Raw genomic sequence first — 13,126 nt, 5'->3', positions numbered from 1 at the left:
ATCTTGGCCTTGCCCAGGCTCCTGAAGACACCAGAACAGGAGGATTTCCACCAGGCCTGCGTTGGCTCAGCAGCAGAGACGGTGAGCTAGGGGATTGGGCTGGGGCAGCAAGCGGGGGGCGGGGGCAGGGGCCACCATGCAGGGTGGGGACTCACCAGGACAGCAATGGCTTCCGGCAGGGGCCCACTGGTCTTGAGGCTCTCCTTGGCGTCTTCCACCACGTACTCCCACTCCAGGCCCATTGCAGTGAAGGTCCGGCTCGTGGGTTCCTTGCCCTTGGGGTTGAGGATGAAGCTGCCTGTGACCTGGTTCTTCACCGCTGGCCATGGGGAGAGGGTCACACAGATTTCTATTCCCCTCCACAGGAGCACCAGCCACACCTCAGGGGTTTCAAGGCCGTCCCAGTGGGCCCCTAGGGGCTCCCTGCCCACCTGTCACTCCTTCCCACCTGAGCCTTTCTCCAGTCCGATGGATCATCCCACTGCCCCCACATAGCACCCCTGCCTCTGGACGCTGGTACACACCATTCCTCTCACTTTGTCTCCCCTTCTTCCTGCCCGACTAATCTCCACCCACATTTAAGGCTCAGCACAATTCTCCCCTCCTCCAGGAAGCCTTCTTTGATTGTCCAGTCCTCAGGGATTTGCCCTCCCTACAACTTCGACAGCAGAGCATAGAGGCTAAGAGTACAGGCTCTGGAGCCAGACTGATCTGGGAAAGTTACTTAGCCTCCCTGTGTTGCCTCAGTTTTACCATCTGTAAAATGGGAATGGTAATTCTACCTAGCTCATAGGGCTGCTGCCCCATGGGGATAATCGCAGTATCCCTTGCCCACCTACCCTGCCATGGGGCTCTTGGGACAATCAAAGGAGTTCATATATATAAAGAACTAGGCAGAGTGCATGGCATGCAGTTGGCACTTAATAAATGGTAGGCACTATTACTGTCATCAAATCAGCCCCTGACTTTTAGCACTGTTGCAATTACAGATATCCTGTCTCTCCCATAGCCTGTCAGTGTACCTCCGCCATCTCAGTGTCCTTGGCCCAGCACAGCGCCTGGCACAGAGCCGGAGTATAAAAAATATCTGTTCATTTTTCCCCCTTAAAGTCCCAGTCAGCGAGTAACTCACAACTTGTAACTGAAAGGCGCTGGGTGACCGGCGGGCGGAAGGTGTGTAGCGGCAGACACCCTAGCAAAGGCCCCCGAGTTACAGCCTCATCCACCCTGGAGGCATCAGGGGTCAGAGAATGGCTGCACCGTGGGACCCGAGCCCCCAGCCAGGTGGGGATGGCAAAGGCTCTGGAGCCCCAGGGTGTCCCCACCTGGTGTAATTATAAGAGCTAAGGATCCAGGGATGAACCACATGCTGTTTACTCTGCTCCCGCCTCAGTGGGGTCCGCACACGCATCCTGAGGTTGGTGCTGTTATTAATCCAGATGGGGAATCAGAGGCCCTGAGAGGGGCAAGGGTTTGTCCTGGACACACAGAGGCTGGTAGCCCAGCTCTCCGGAGGGCCAGCCTCCCTGCTGAGTGGGAAGAGAGACGCCCCCTCCTTTCCCGCAACCTGATCTCTGCCAGCCCCCAGAATCACCAGACCCTCCAGGCTAGAGCTGAGCATCTCCTCAGGCCCTTGTCTGCCTCCGCAGCTCACGACCACTGCTGTCCCTGGTCCCTGGATGTACCCCCCGCTTTCCTGGGGGTGGTGGGCTGGAATCTCCACCACCCCCTACCAGCTCTGAGCCCAGGTCCTACCACTGACCCACTCGGCACCTCCAGCAACTCTTTTAACTTCTCGGAGCCTCAGTTTCCTCAACTGCAAAATGGGATAACAAGAGGGTTATCATGAGGCTCCGACGAGATAACGAATGAAAAGCGCCAGCTCAAGGCCCCCCACACGGTGGGTATTAACAGCACGGCTTGTCTTCCCTTCACTTCCTTTCAGAGTCCGTGACCCCGAATTCCAGGAGCGCCTCACACATTTGGACCAGGGCCTCGGCCTTCACTGCCAAGGCTGCCACCTGTCCCGGGCTTCTCCAGAGAGTACATACCCTATTAGCGCGCGTGTGCACACACACGGGCACACACACACTCACTCCCACATACACACTCTGCACATTTACACCAGGGCCGCTGCGGATCTCACACACGTGTGATCACACAACCTGTGCTGATGACAGGTCTCAGTGCTGCTTCCCTCTCCCCCAGGCTCCCGGAGAGCTCTAACCCTCACCCCACAAACACACAGCAAGTGTGCCTGCCCAGAGCCTGCCACAGGTGCTAGGAGCCTCTGCCCCGACTCCAGGGAAGTCCATCTGCTGCCTATAAGCCCATCTAGCTCCTTGGAAGGGCTGGACATCTGAGCGGGGTTGGGGGGCCGTGGGTGGAAGGGGCTGGCCAGGGGCCCAAGGGGCTGCTGACATTATGGAATCATCTGTAGGGGTGCAGTAGGAGGAGTGTCTGTAAGCAGCCATCCTCTTCCAGGGGTAAATGACCTTCTCTCCTTGTCCCTGTGCAGGCGTAATTCTCCACAGCCAGACAGGCAAGTGGGCAGGGAGGCGGCCAAGCCAAAGCCCTCCCGTCTCACACCCCCTGTGCAGAGGTGCAGTTGGCAGGGGCACGGGGTAGAAGATGGGAGACCCAGGCCCAGACTGGCTCACCCTGCAAGTGAATGAGGGCACACAGAGGGCCCACAAGCCACTTTGCGCATCAGTTTCCCCTTGTGCCTTATGCCTGCTTGGACTACACTCAGGTGCCCTCCAGAGCAGGTTAGGAATTTTTACAGCTGTGCTAATGCAGATGTATGCTCCAGGGAGTGCAAGTTCTCCAGGAGACTTTTAAAATGTTTTGTATTATTTTAATAATAACCTAAAAATATGAAAAGTCAGCACTTTTGTAATATACAAGCTTGCCCAGAGATGTTAGGTTTTGGGTTCGCGTTTATGACAAGCTGGTGACAAGCAGGGTGACTTGGTGGCCACAGTGGGTAAGAGCGGCCTCTGTGACATGCTGAGACCCAGTGACATCACAGCCCACATGCCCTCAGTAAGGAGCCTGAGCACAGACGAGTGTGGGGGAACCCAGCCACAGCCCAGCGTGCGGGCAGAGGCCTTCTGCCCACCTGCTCGCCAGGAGCCTCCGCCAAACCATGCTTACGTGTTTTAAATTGAGATTAATTCACATACCAAACCATTCTGCCTTTCAAGGTATGCAATTCAGTGACTGCAATCATCACCACTGTCTAACGCCGGAACATTTTCATCACCCCCCACAGAAATCTGCCCATGGGGGCTGTGGGCTGGGGGTGGAATCTTCACTGGATCTCCTTTCATACCTTCTGATATTTGAACCATGGAGCAGGTTCCCATTTCAACATAAATAAAAATCAATCAATAAAAAAGGGTTCTCTCAGGCTCCCCTGGTGGCGCAGAGGTTGAGAGTCCGCCTGCCGATGCAGGGGACAGGAGTTCGTGCCCCGGTCTGGGAAGATCCCACATGCCGCGGAGCGGCTGGGCCCATGAGCCATGGCCGCTGAGCCTGCGCATCCGGAGCCTGTGCTCCGCAACAGGAGAGGCCACGACAGTGAGAGGCCCGCGTACCCAAAAAAAAAAAAAAAAGGGTTCTCTCCCATTATTCGAACTCATGAAATGCCCTCTGCATTAGAATCCTCTCCTCTGCCCTCCCAGCTCCCCCCACACCCGAGGGCAGGTCCCAGGGCCTGGCTGCCCATCTCCTGGCACCCTGGCACTCACCAATGTGGTGGGGGACCTTCTCCAGCTCCTCAACCTGGATGTGCCTGGCACCTGCTGGGATCTGCACCAGCTTGAGAGCTCCTGCCACAGAGGAAGATCCAGAAAAACCATGAGCATCCTGAGCTGGTAGCCCCACTGCCAGCATCCCCCATCACCCCCTCTCCTCACAGATACCCAGGAACCTCAGTTTCTTTGTCTGTAAAATAGGAAGGGGCCCTTCTCCATAAGGTGCTGAGAGGATCACAGTTCATATCGCTTAAGATGCTCTATAAATACTACTGGGCTCTGTGTGTGTGTTAGTTCCTATTATCTGCCACTTTCTTGACCCTCCTTTTCTCTCCTGACTTTCCCTCCCCTCTTTCTTCTCACACTTTAAGCCACTGTAGGAATCTTGATGAAATAGGCCATGAAGATCCAGCATGGGGGGCCCCCGTGATCCTCCCAATCCGAGGCCTGAAAACTAACCTTTCTCAGAGCAATCAACTTTCCCCCAGCGAGGAGAGGCATGGCAAAGGTGAAACACGCCCCAAGGGGAAAGAATCTAGTTCATACTGAAGTGTAAAGGACTAATATCCGGCCCTTTTCAACAGCAAGTGTGGCCAGATTGGAGGTGGGGAGGGAAGTCAAGGAACTCTGAGGCACCAGGAGTTCAAAGCAGGAAGCACTTCAGTTAAAAAAAAAAAAAAAAAAAAAAAAGTGAGAGAGAAGAGCAAAAAGGAAATTACCAGTCCAGCCTGGGCCTCATCTACAGATCTGTCTGGACCCTCATTCCCACTAACAGCCCCAGGCCAAAGAGATGGCTGAGTTCCTAGGACAACACAGTGCCAAGCAGGAAATGCTTCTGAGCTCCCGAGCCCAAGTGCAGGCGCAGCACGCCTGGAAAATGAGGAACCACAGCTGGGGGCAGCTGTGGTCTGAGACAGGCTCCAGGGCGCCCCCCCGCACCAGAACCGTGGCCCGGCTCAAGGAGGGAGGGCCCACCTAAGGGATGGTTCGGGCTCTAGGGACGCTAGCTGGGCCAGGACCCCAGCCCCTCCTGGTCGTCCCCCAGCCCTAACCTGCTCACCTGCCTGCTTGGAGGCCTTGCCCAGAGTCCCCTTCACAGTCCTGCAGTGGGAGTTGTCGCCGCCACAGACCCCACACTTGTCATCTGCCTTCATGGACCCCACCTCCTTGTCACAGCCGACGGGCTGAAGCCAGAGACGGGGTCAGCGGGAAGAGGCTTCCATGCCCCACCACCACCCACAGGTCGGCAGCCCCTGGCCCCCTCCTCAGTCCCCAGGCCCTGACAGGAGAGGACCCTGGACCGAGAGCCATTCTTGGAGTCACCGTGTGACATGGGCAAGGTCTTAAACCTGGCCACGCCTCTCCCATCGAATGGGGTTGGGCAGTAACCCTTTTCCAGCATCCCAAGGTCCAAGGGGTGTCATGGGTGAGGAAGGGGAGGCAATGCCTGTCTTCCCAGGGAGAAGGAGGCAGTGCAGCCCTCTAGTCTCCCGGGGCAGGCAGAGGGTGGGCAGCCAGGAGGGGGGCACCTACCACGCACTCGCCGCGGGCACACATGCTGTACGGGTCCCGGTAGCTGCAGCGAGTCCCGTCGTGGACCACCTGGTTCATGAAGACCACGTCCCCTGTGTCCTCTGACTGGCAGATCAGCTCACACTTCTGGGCGTCTGTGGGGAAAGGGACCACACTGAGCCAGCTGGGCTCGGAGAAGGTGGGTTGGCCTAGACCGACATTAACACGTGGCCCGAACAGGAAGCTCCAGGGGCCAGCTCTGGGCAACAGGGGGAGAACTAGGTGTGGAGCTGGGCTTAAAATCCGTGCTGTGTCACTTATGAGCCATGTGACCTTGGGCAAATTATCTGACCTCTCTGAGCCTCAGTTCCTTATTTATTACGCCTGATCAGTAAAATGCCACATCACGTCGTTAAGAAACATCAAGTGATAAAACAATAATAATAACAATACTAATAAGCCCACACTTAATGAAAGCTTACTATGTGCCAGACTTCTAAAACCTTTATACATTCTTACTGTACAACTTTAATGCTTTTCGTGAATTAACTTAAGTTAAGCCTCTCCATACCCCCAAGGAAGTAGCATTACAGAGGAGGAAACCAAGGACCAGAGAGGTTAAGGAATTTGCTCAAGGCCATACAGCCACCCAGTAAGTGGCAGAGCCAGGATTCTAACCCAGGCAGTCTGGCTTGAGTCCTGCTCTGACCTCTACATACACGTCACCAGTCACACATACGATGGTGAACCTTACCATGCTTGTGAACATGAGAAGGCTGCATGAAAGTAAGGCAGAACAGTGGTCTGTGCTTGGGTTTACAAAACGGAGCAGCAGTGAGGGAAGGAGGGAGATCCTTTCTAGTTCTAACAGTCAAATCAAGGCTATTAACGTCCTACAAGAGTAGGTTCCGGAGAACATATAAACACTTGCTGTGTTTCTTAGGAAAAGGGAGGCTGGGGCTTAGCTAACTTCCTGGAATTTGACTAAAAGTCCTGGGAAAACCCAAAGTCCAGCTGCCCCATTGGCCTTGCAGCCCTTCTCCACCCCTGTTGCAGCAGCTTGTGTGGGTCTGCATGGATGTGCAAGGCTTCCAAAGAAAAATTTGTAAGGAACCATCTGGCTCCAGGGTCCTCACCCCTGGGCTCCCTGGTGACGTCTTGCCCCAGCACTCAGGACTCAAGTCCGGAGCCACAACATCCAATACTACTTTGGATTTCATGCAGAGGGGGAGTCATATTCCTGGTGGGACCTGGGCCAGGGGCTAAGGGGTGGGGGGCTGCATCCCTCCCGAAGACAGGCAGGACCCTGACCAGTGCACCCCAGGCAGGTGGGTTTCTGGGCAGCCCTGGAAGCCAGCCGACAGTGGCACGGGAGTGGTGAGCTCCCCAGGCTAGGAGGAGTCTAAGCAGGGAGAAGACACTCCCTACAAGCATGTTCTGGAGGGGTCTGTGCACTGGCGGGCAATACACAGGCCTCCAAGGTCCCTTCCAACTTGAAGGCTGTCATTCTAAACGTGAGCTGAAGATGGAAGGTCTTGCAACTGATACTCTGGAACCAGGGCTACGAAGAGGTGGCCCTGGGCTCAGGAAAGGCCATTCTGATCGGCGCCGTCTGATGCCGAGGGCTACACGGTAGGGGGTAAGCATCAGGCTATGGAAGGACCATGGAGAGGCCTGCAGGGGAAAGTAGACTGAGAGGACCGTTAAAGGCCCTTCCAGCCTGAAGGCATGAATCCAGCCCTTCACTGGGTTCTCTCTGCCGCTGCGAGAGCCATCACTGGAAATGCTCCAAAACAGATAGGCACTGGCTTGGCCCCAGAATTCAGACCCTCCGCTTGAGTCCTGAGACCTGTGTCCAGGGTAGCCTGTAGGGGGTCAGTAGGAGGATCCCACAGACTCCCGTCGGTCTGACTTTCAAATCATTTTCATTAACTACTGAAACAGTAGCACCATCAGTAAAACCTAAAAACATGGTATGTAACAGGACAAAGCTTCTCAGGAGCAAAGCAAGGGGCACCCGCACCTGTACCGGGCCTTCCGCACAGGTAAGGACATGTCCGAAAGGCACCAACCCCGACAGCCAGCACTGCTGCCAGCCGGTGCCTCTGGGCCAAGTAACCCTTGCTCAAGACATTGTCCTTGCATCTGACAGAAAACGGTCAGCGTAAGCGTACAAATCAAGGATGGTTGTGATGAGGATTGTGCCTCCCCCAACGCACACAGCGCAAAGGCCTGCACAAAGGCGCGTGGCAAACTTGCTGACTGCAATATCCCTTTTGGTGCCACCGCTGTCCCTCCACCTTCACTGGTGGGCCAGGCCTGGGAAGCCCTGCCTGGGAAGACATGGACCCAGCAGATGCCCAAGGCCACGGGGTGGGCGTGGGGAGCAGGACTCCACTCACCGTCGTCCGGCTCGTAGGGGATCCAGCTGTGCTTGGCATTCTGGTGGACGTAATAGGAGTTGCGCTTGGCGCACTGCTGGGCCCGGAAGTCCTCGTAGGGCCCCGGACACTCCTCGCCGTTGCAGACCTGGTACTGGAACGTGGGCCCCGAGCACAGGCGGCCTCCATAGGCTGGGCTGGGGCGAGCGCAGAGAGACCGTGCTGGCTGGAAAGGCTCGGGGTGGGGGCAGGCTTCCCACATGGTGACCTGGGGTAGCCCAGCCTTTTAGAGTAGCATAAAAAGGGGCTCCACTAACTTACAAACTAGAGAGGAACCCCCACTGTGAGGACTGCTGAGCTCAGAGCCTTGTGGTCCCTTCAGGCATATGCCACCTATTGTGTGTGTGTGTGTGTGTGTGATGGGGGAGAGGAGAGAATGAGCAAAAGAAAGGGGGCAAAGGATGGGGGGAGGGAGAGGGAGGAAGACAGGAGGGAATGACTAACCCCCTCCAGCTGGGCTAGAAGAGAAATCAATCTGATTCATCTTTGTTTATTCTTTCAGCCGTCACACAGCTCCTGACACATGGTAGGCCCTCAATAAATGACTCAGCTGCTCCTACTTGCATCCACTTCCATTTAATATCATAATAAACTGCGGAGTGGTAAAAAGAGACTTGGATTTGGAGTAAGAAGACCTGGCTAAATCTAACCCCAAGTCTTGCTGTCTTAACTTCTGCTTTAAAGGAGGGACCATAACACTTCTTATTTTACCTACCTCCTGGTGTGTCTGTGAAGAATACATTTTAAAAAGGTATTTAAATCTGTACTCTCTTCCCCATGAAATTAAAAGGATCCGGTAAGATTATGGATACAAAGTACCCCAGTGAACAAGGTTACTGGAACTCTGCTCAGAGATGCTGGGAGGATTACATGGGTTTATGCATGGAAGTGCTTAGCAGCCCGCCTGGCACAGAGAAAGTGCTCCGTGCACTGGGGTAATTATAACAGCAGCTGTCCTTTATTAATCTGTGCTGGGCATGGAAATGGTGCTGAGAGTGCATAGATTATACTTCATTTAAGCCTCATAAAATAAAAATAGTTATTATCGTAGACGAGTTCAATAAATGGGGATAACTCTCAGGACTGGGAGGTGGTCTATCCAGAGTGGGCATCACCGTGCCTTTCTTTAACCTGGCTTTCCTACCCCCAACAGGTTGAAGGCTGTTCATTTCGTCTCATATTTGTAAAGGGTCAGTACACAGGAATAGGCTGCTCCAGGGGGCACAGAGCGTCCCTTCCCTGGAGGTACACAGCAGAGTATGAAGGACCACTCCTGAGGATCCTGGAGGGAGGGTGACCACCCCCGAGCCTCTGTGATCCTAGGACCCTGCCATTCTGAGGTCCCTATCGCATCACTCAGCACTGTGAGGGCTGGGACCGGCCCTGCCCCACAGAGGTTCAGAATCACTGAACGTGGAGAGAGCTGAGCCACACGGCCGGCCCCAGCCGGCCCCCATCTCTCACGAAGCTGTTCTAAGCAGGCTGCTTCAGCTTGGGAGACGGAGGCCATCAAAAGCTGGTGCTCAGAGGTTCCAAAACCATGGGAGGGGGTCCCCATAGAGGGGATAAATGGGAGAAAGAGATTATTCCCCCAGAATGCTGACATATGGGTAGGGGGTAGTGAGGGGGGGGACTTGATGTTAGAAAGAGGTAAGTTAAGAAAAATTGAAGGGAGTTTTGCTTCAGGTAGTAGGAAAGAGACTTGGGGAATTTATCCTCCCAAGACATGGCTAGTGAACATTTAGACCAGTGTTTTCTCAAAGTTTAGCTGGAGGATGAGGGTCACAGGAGGGCTCGTTAAACTGGCCAAGTCTTGGGCCCACCCAGATTCTTCTCAGACGAGAATCTGAGAATCACTGGTTCGGACCCATTCTCAGATGTCAGTAAGACACAAAGGGAGATGTCAGACCCAGGTGGAAGTGGTTTGGCGCCCCCAACAATTCTGGGCCGTCATCCACTGGAATACGTACACAGCCACCTGCAGGGGACCTTCTTTCTTGTGCCCTGCCCCCCAGCGACTCCCTCTCCAACCCCCTCGGGCCCCTGCCCTGCCCACCTCAGCCCAGTGCACTCACGGGGGATTGTCACAGCTCCGGCTACGGGATCGAACCCCGCCCCCACACGACCGTGAACATGACCCGAACTTAGTCCAGGAGCTCCAGCCTCCATCCTGGCCGTAAGTCTGCTCCGGCGACTTCCAGATGCAGTGACCTTTGAAGCACCACTGGGATGGAGCAGAGGGTGCGAGGTCACCCTAGGGCCACCGCTGCCTAGCCTGCCATAGGAAGTGCCCAAGCGGGCACACGGCACAGCTGGCAGGCACCACAGGTGAGCCCAGAAAAAGGAACGTTAAGAGCACGAGCCTCAGGGTCACCCAGAATCCCAGCCCCACCATGCGCTGAGGAACCTTCAACAAAGGGCTCCCCTTTCTGACCCTATTCCTCGACTGTACCATGGGGATAACAGCACCTGCCCACAGGGCTGCTGTGAGCATTCGATGAGATAACACCTGGCACACACAGCCCTCCCGAAACGGCAGATGGTATTATTCATGGTGACAACAGCTGTGCAATTATTTGGTTTACCACCCCCAGAGAAACAAAGGGCTGATAAGGGAGAGAAGACACAATCTTCCCACACAATCTAGAGTTGATCTTGGCTCTGTACCTTGAAATCACCATCCAGGGACCCCAGGCAGGTATGTTCATGGGAGGGAAGCCAGCCACCCGGGAGGTCCATCCACGCAGTGGAGGGAGCATAGGCCTCAAGTCCAAGAGGCCTGGGTTTGAACCCCAGCTCGGCCACTACTAGCTATGTGTGGTTTGGGCATAGCTTCACCTTGCTGAGCCTCAGTGTACTTGCCTGTTAAATGGGACTGTTCTAAGAACTGAAGGCAGCAACACTCACAAAGCCCTCAGCACAAGGCCAGGCACAAAGGAGGGCTCAACCAAAGTCAACCCCCTTCCCTTTTCCTGTAGGGCCATAGGTAAGAAATACAGCAAAGCTCTCTGGGTCTTTTTCAAGAGATAACTCAGTAGTTCTCAGTCTTGGAGTCACTTGGGGAACATTTAAGAACTCTGGATGCCTCAGCTTCACCCCAGACTGAGTCAGGCTCTCTAGAGGTAGGGATTTTTAAAAGAAGTGGTAATTTTTAAAAGAAGCACTATACAGTTGACCATTGAACAACTCAGGGGTTAGGGGTGCCTGCCCTCTGCAGTTGAAAATCTACATATAACTTATAGTCGGTCCTCCATATCCATGGTCTGCATCCAGATTCAATCAACCACCGATTGGTAGTATTGTGGTATTTACTGTTGAAAAGAAACACATCCGCGTATAAGCAGACCCGTGCAGTCCCAACCTGTGTTATTCAAGGGTCAACTGAAATTTACAGGCCATAAACTTCACTCATTTCAAGTGTACAATTCAATGACTTTTCATAAACTTACAGCATTTGGCAACCATCACCACAATACAATTTTGGAACATTTCCACCATCGTAAGAGATATCTTGTGCCCGTTTGCAGTCACTCCCTGTTCTGGGGTGTGGGGGATTTTAAAGCTCCCCAGATGGTTCTAATACGCAGACAAAACTGAGAGCCGTTGATTAACTCTTATGTGAAATTGTGATAGGAGAGGGCCTGGTAACTCGAACACACCTGGAGCAGGTAGACCCGAGGCTCCAGGATAATAGCCCTCCAGGTCTGGAGCCCACAGGGCCTGTACAAGGCCATGGGAAGCCCCACACATCTGTGAAGGGACAGACCATTTATAGATGAGAATGGGAAGAACAGATAAGGGCAGAGGGTGAAGGGCAGAGGACAGGCTGCTGGGGGCAGCACCGTGCTTCTTCCCAGCCCTCTCATTTGCTTTGACATGACTCACAAGTTCATAACAACCTGAGGAGCGGGTAGGATGCTTGGTCAGGGCTCAGCAGGGGTCAAAGAATGGACCAAGGTCACCACACAGAAATGGGGGGAGGGGAGCAGGGCCAGCGATAGAGCAGAGGTGGGTTTCAGACCTCAGTTCAGGGCTCTCAGATCCGGGGTCCTCCTGACACTCACACACACAAGAGGGTGCAAACACGCCCCAGGAAGTACACGAAAGGGCCGGTTTGCGGGGGAGGGGTAAGAAACAGCATGGTGGGCGGGGGGAGGAGGCAGAACACCTGGAATCTTCCCTTCACCTCTTCTCAGCTAGTCACCCTCTGCTTGACCTCCACAAGTTCCCTAACCTGCCTGGGCTGCATTCTCCTCAGATGGCAGTAAGCATTCCTGCCGATGGGCTGGGAGACAAGGCCAAACTCTGCTGCTGTAGAAGCCAAGGACTGTGGTGCCAGAGAGGAGAGGGCGTGTGTGTGAGTTCCTGCGAGGACTCCCTGCCCATCTGCCCGCACGCGAGGCTGGCTCCTGTCCTCAGCCCTCCCCCAGCCCCCGCCACGCATTCATATCCACACTCAGCAGCAAGGTGGGTCTCCCGTGGGGCCTGTGCCCCAGGAAGGCGCTCCTGCTGCAGCCCCCGGTCCGCAGGTACCTTGCCTGGCGCACACTCCGTCCCGTCCAGCGGGGGCCCCTTCTTGGTCTTGCAGAAGTAAGGGTTGTCAGGATGGCTGCACCACAGCTGCTTGCAGGCCTCGAAGGTCCTGAACTGCACGGCAGGTTCAGGGTCACTGGGCCGGACTAGCTCCCCAGCTCTGACACGTTGTCCGGGGGCAAAGGACAGTGACAGAGCGAGGGGAGGGTGTGGTGGGCATTGGGGCCAGAACACTGCGAGGGGGGCAGGAGGGGCCCGTCTAGCCAGAGCCCCGCGCGCACACAAGCTCGACCCCACCACAAGAGCCACTGGCCTCAGTGACCCCTCCTCTCTCCAACAGGGCACCGAAGAGAAGGCACCAGCCACAGCCCACACGCCTCTGGTCTCCCTCCCCAGGCCTCCCTCCCTGCCTTTGCAGAGGCCACTCTGTGACTGAGCAGGGACCAGGGTTTGAGGCTCTGGGGAGGCTGGGTCCACTGATACCCCCTGAGCTCTGTGCATGTGGAGGGCTTTGAGAGGGCTGCCAGTCTAGCCCAGACCCTGCAGCACCCAGACAAGGTCAGGACTCCCACCTCCCTCTAATCTCACCCAGCCACACCAGAGGTTGGCACCCTTCTGCTTCACACTGTCCAGGAAAGCCCCAATTTCCTTTTCTCTCCTGTCATCCCCTGCTGGCCAGACTAGTGTCCTACAAACACAGCATCTGGGCACTGAAATCCCATATCCCAGCTGTTTCTCCACTCCCAAAGCAGAGACCAGCTGTTCCAGTGTGGCCTGGGCAGTGGGCAGGGTGGCCACACACAGGGCCTTCTGGTCCTGCAGAGCTGAGGAGGGGGCTGCATTCCTGGATGGGGGCGGTTTGAGGTACTCGAGGCATCAAGG

General features: G+C 55.2%; 1 protein-coding gene across 1 annotated transcript in view; it reads right to left on the bottom strand.

Annotated features, from left to right (window-relative positions):
* The window catches only part of ADAMTS14 (ADAM metallopeptidase with thrombospondin type 1 motif 14), a 129,645-nt gene that overhangs the window by 11,210 nt on the left and 105,309 nt on the right, over window positions 1-13,126 (bottom strand). The window contains exons 16-22 of the mRNA XM_060126946.1: window positions 12,245-12,358; window positions 9,787-9,935; window positions 7,673-7,848; window positions 5,292-5,425; window positions 4,819-4,942; window positions 3,753-3,833; window positions 156-319 (exon numbers count right to left, since the gene is read on the bottom strand). Coding sequence (XP_059982929.1) covers window positions 156-319; window positions 3,753-3,833; window positions 4,819-4,942; window positions 5,292-5,425; window positions 7,673-7,848; window positions 9,787-9,935; window positions 12,245-12,358 — 942 coding nt within the window. The remainder of the gene's footprint in view (window positions 1-155; window positions 320-3,752; window positions 3,834-4,818; window positions 4,943-5,291; window positions 5,426-7,672; window positions 7,849-9,786; window positions 9,936-12,244; window positions 12,359-13,126) is intronic.

The sequence above is a fragment of the Lagenorhynchus albirostris genome, chromosome 16 (genome assembly GCF_949774975.1).
Source record: "Lagenorhynchus albirostris chromosome 16, mLagAlb1.1, whole genome shotgun sequence".
Lineage (NCBI taxonomy): Eukaryota > Metazoa > Chordata > Mammalia > Artiodactyla > Delphinidae > Lagenorhynchus > Lagenorhynchus albirostris.
This window is presented reverse-complemented; position numbering and strand designations above follow the sequence as displayed.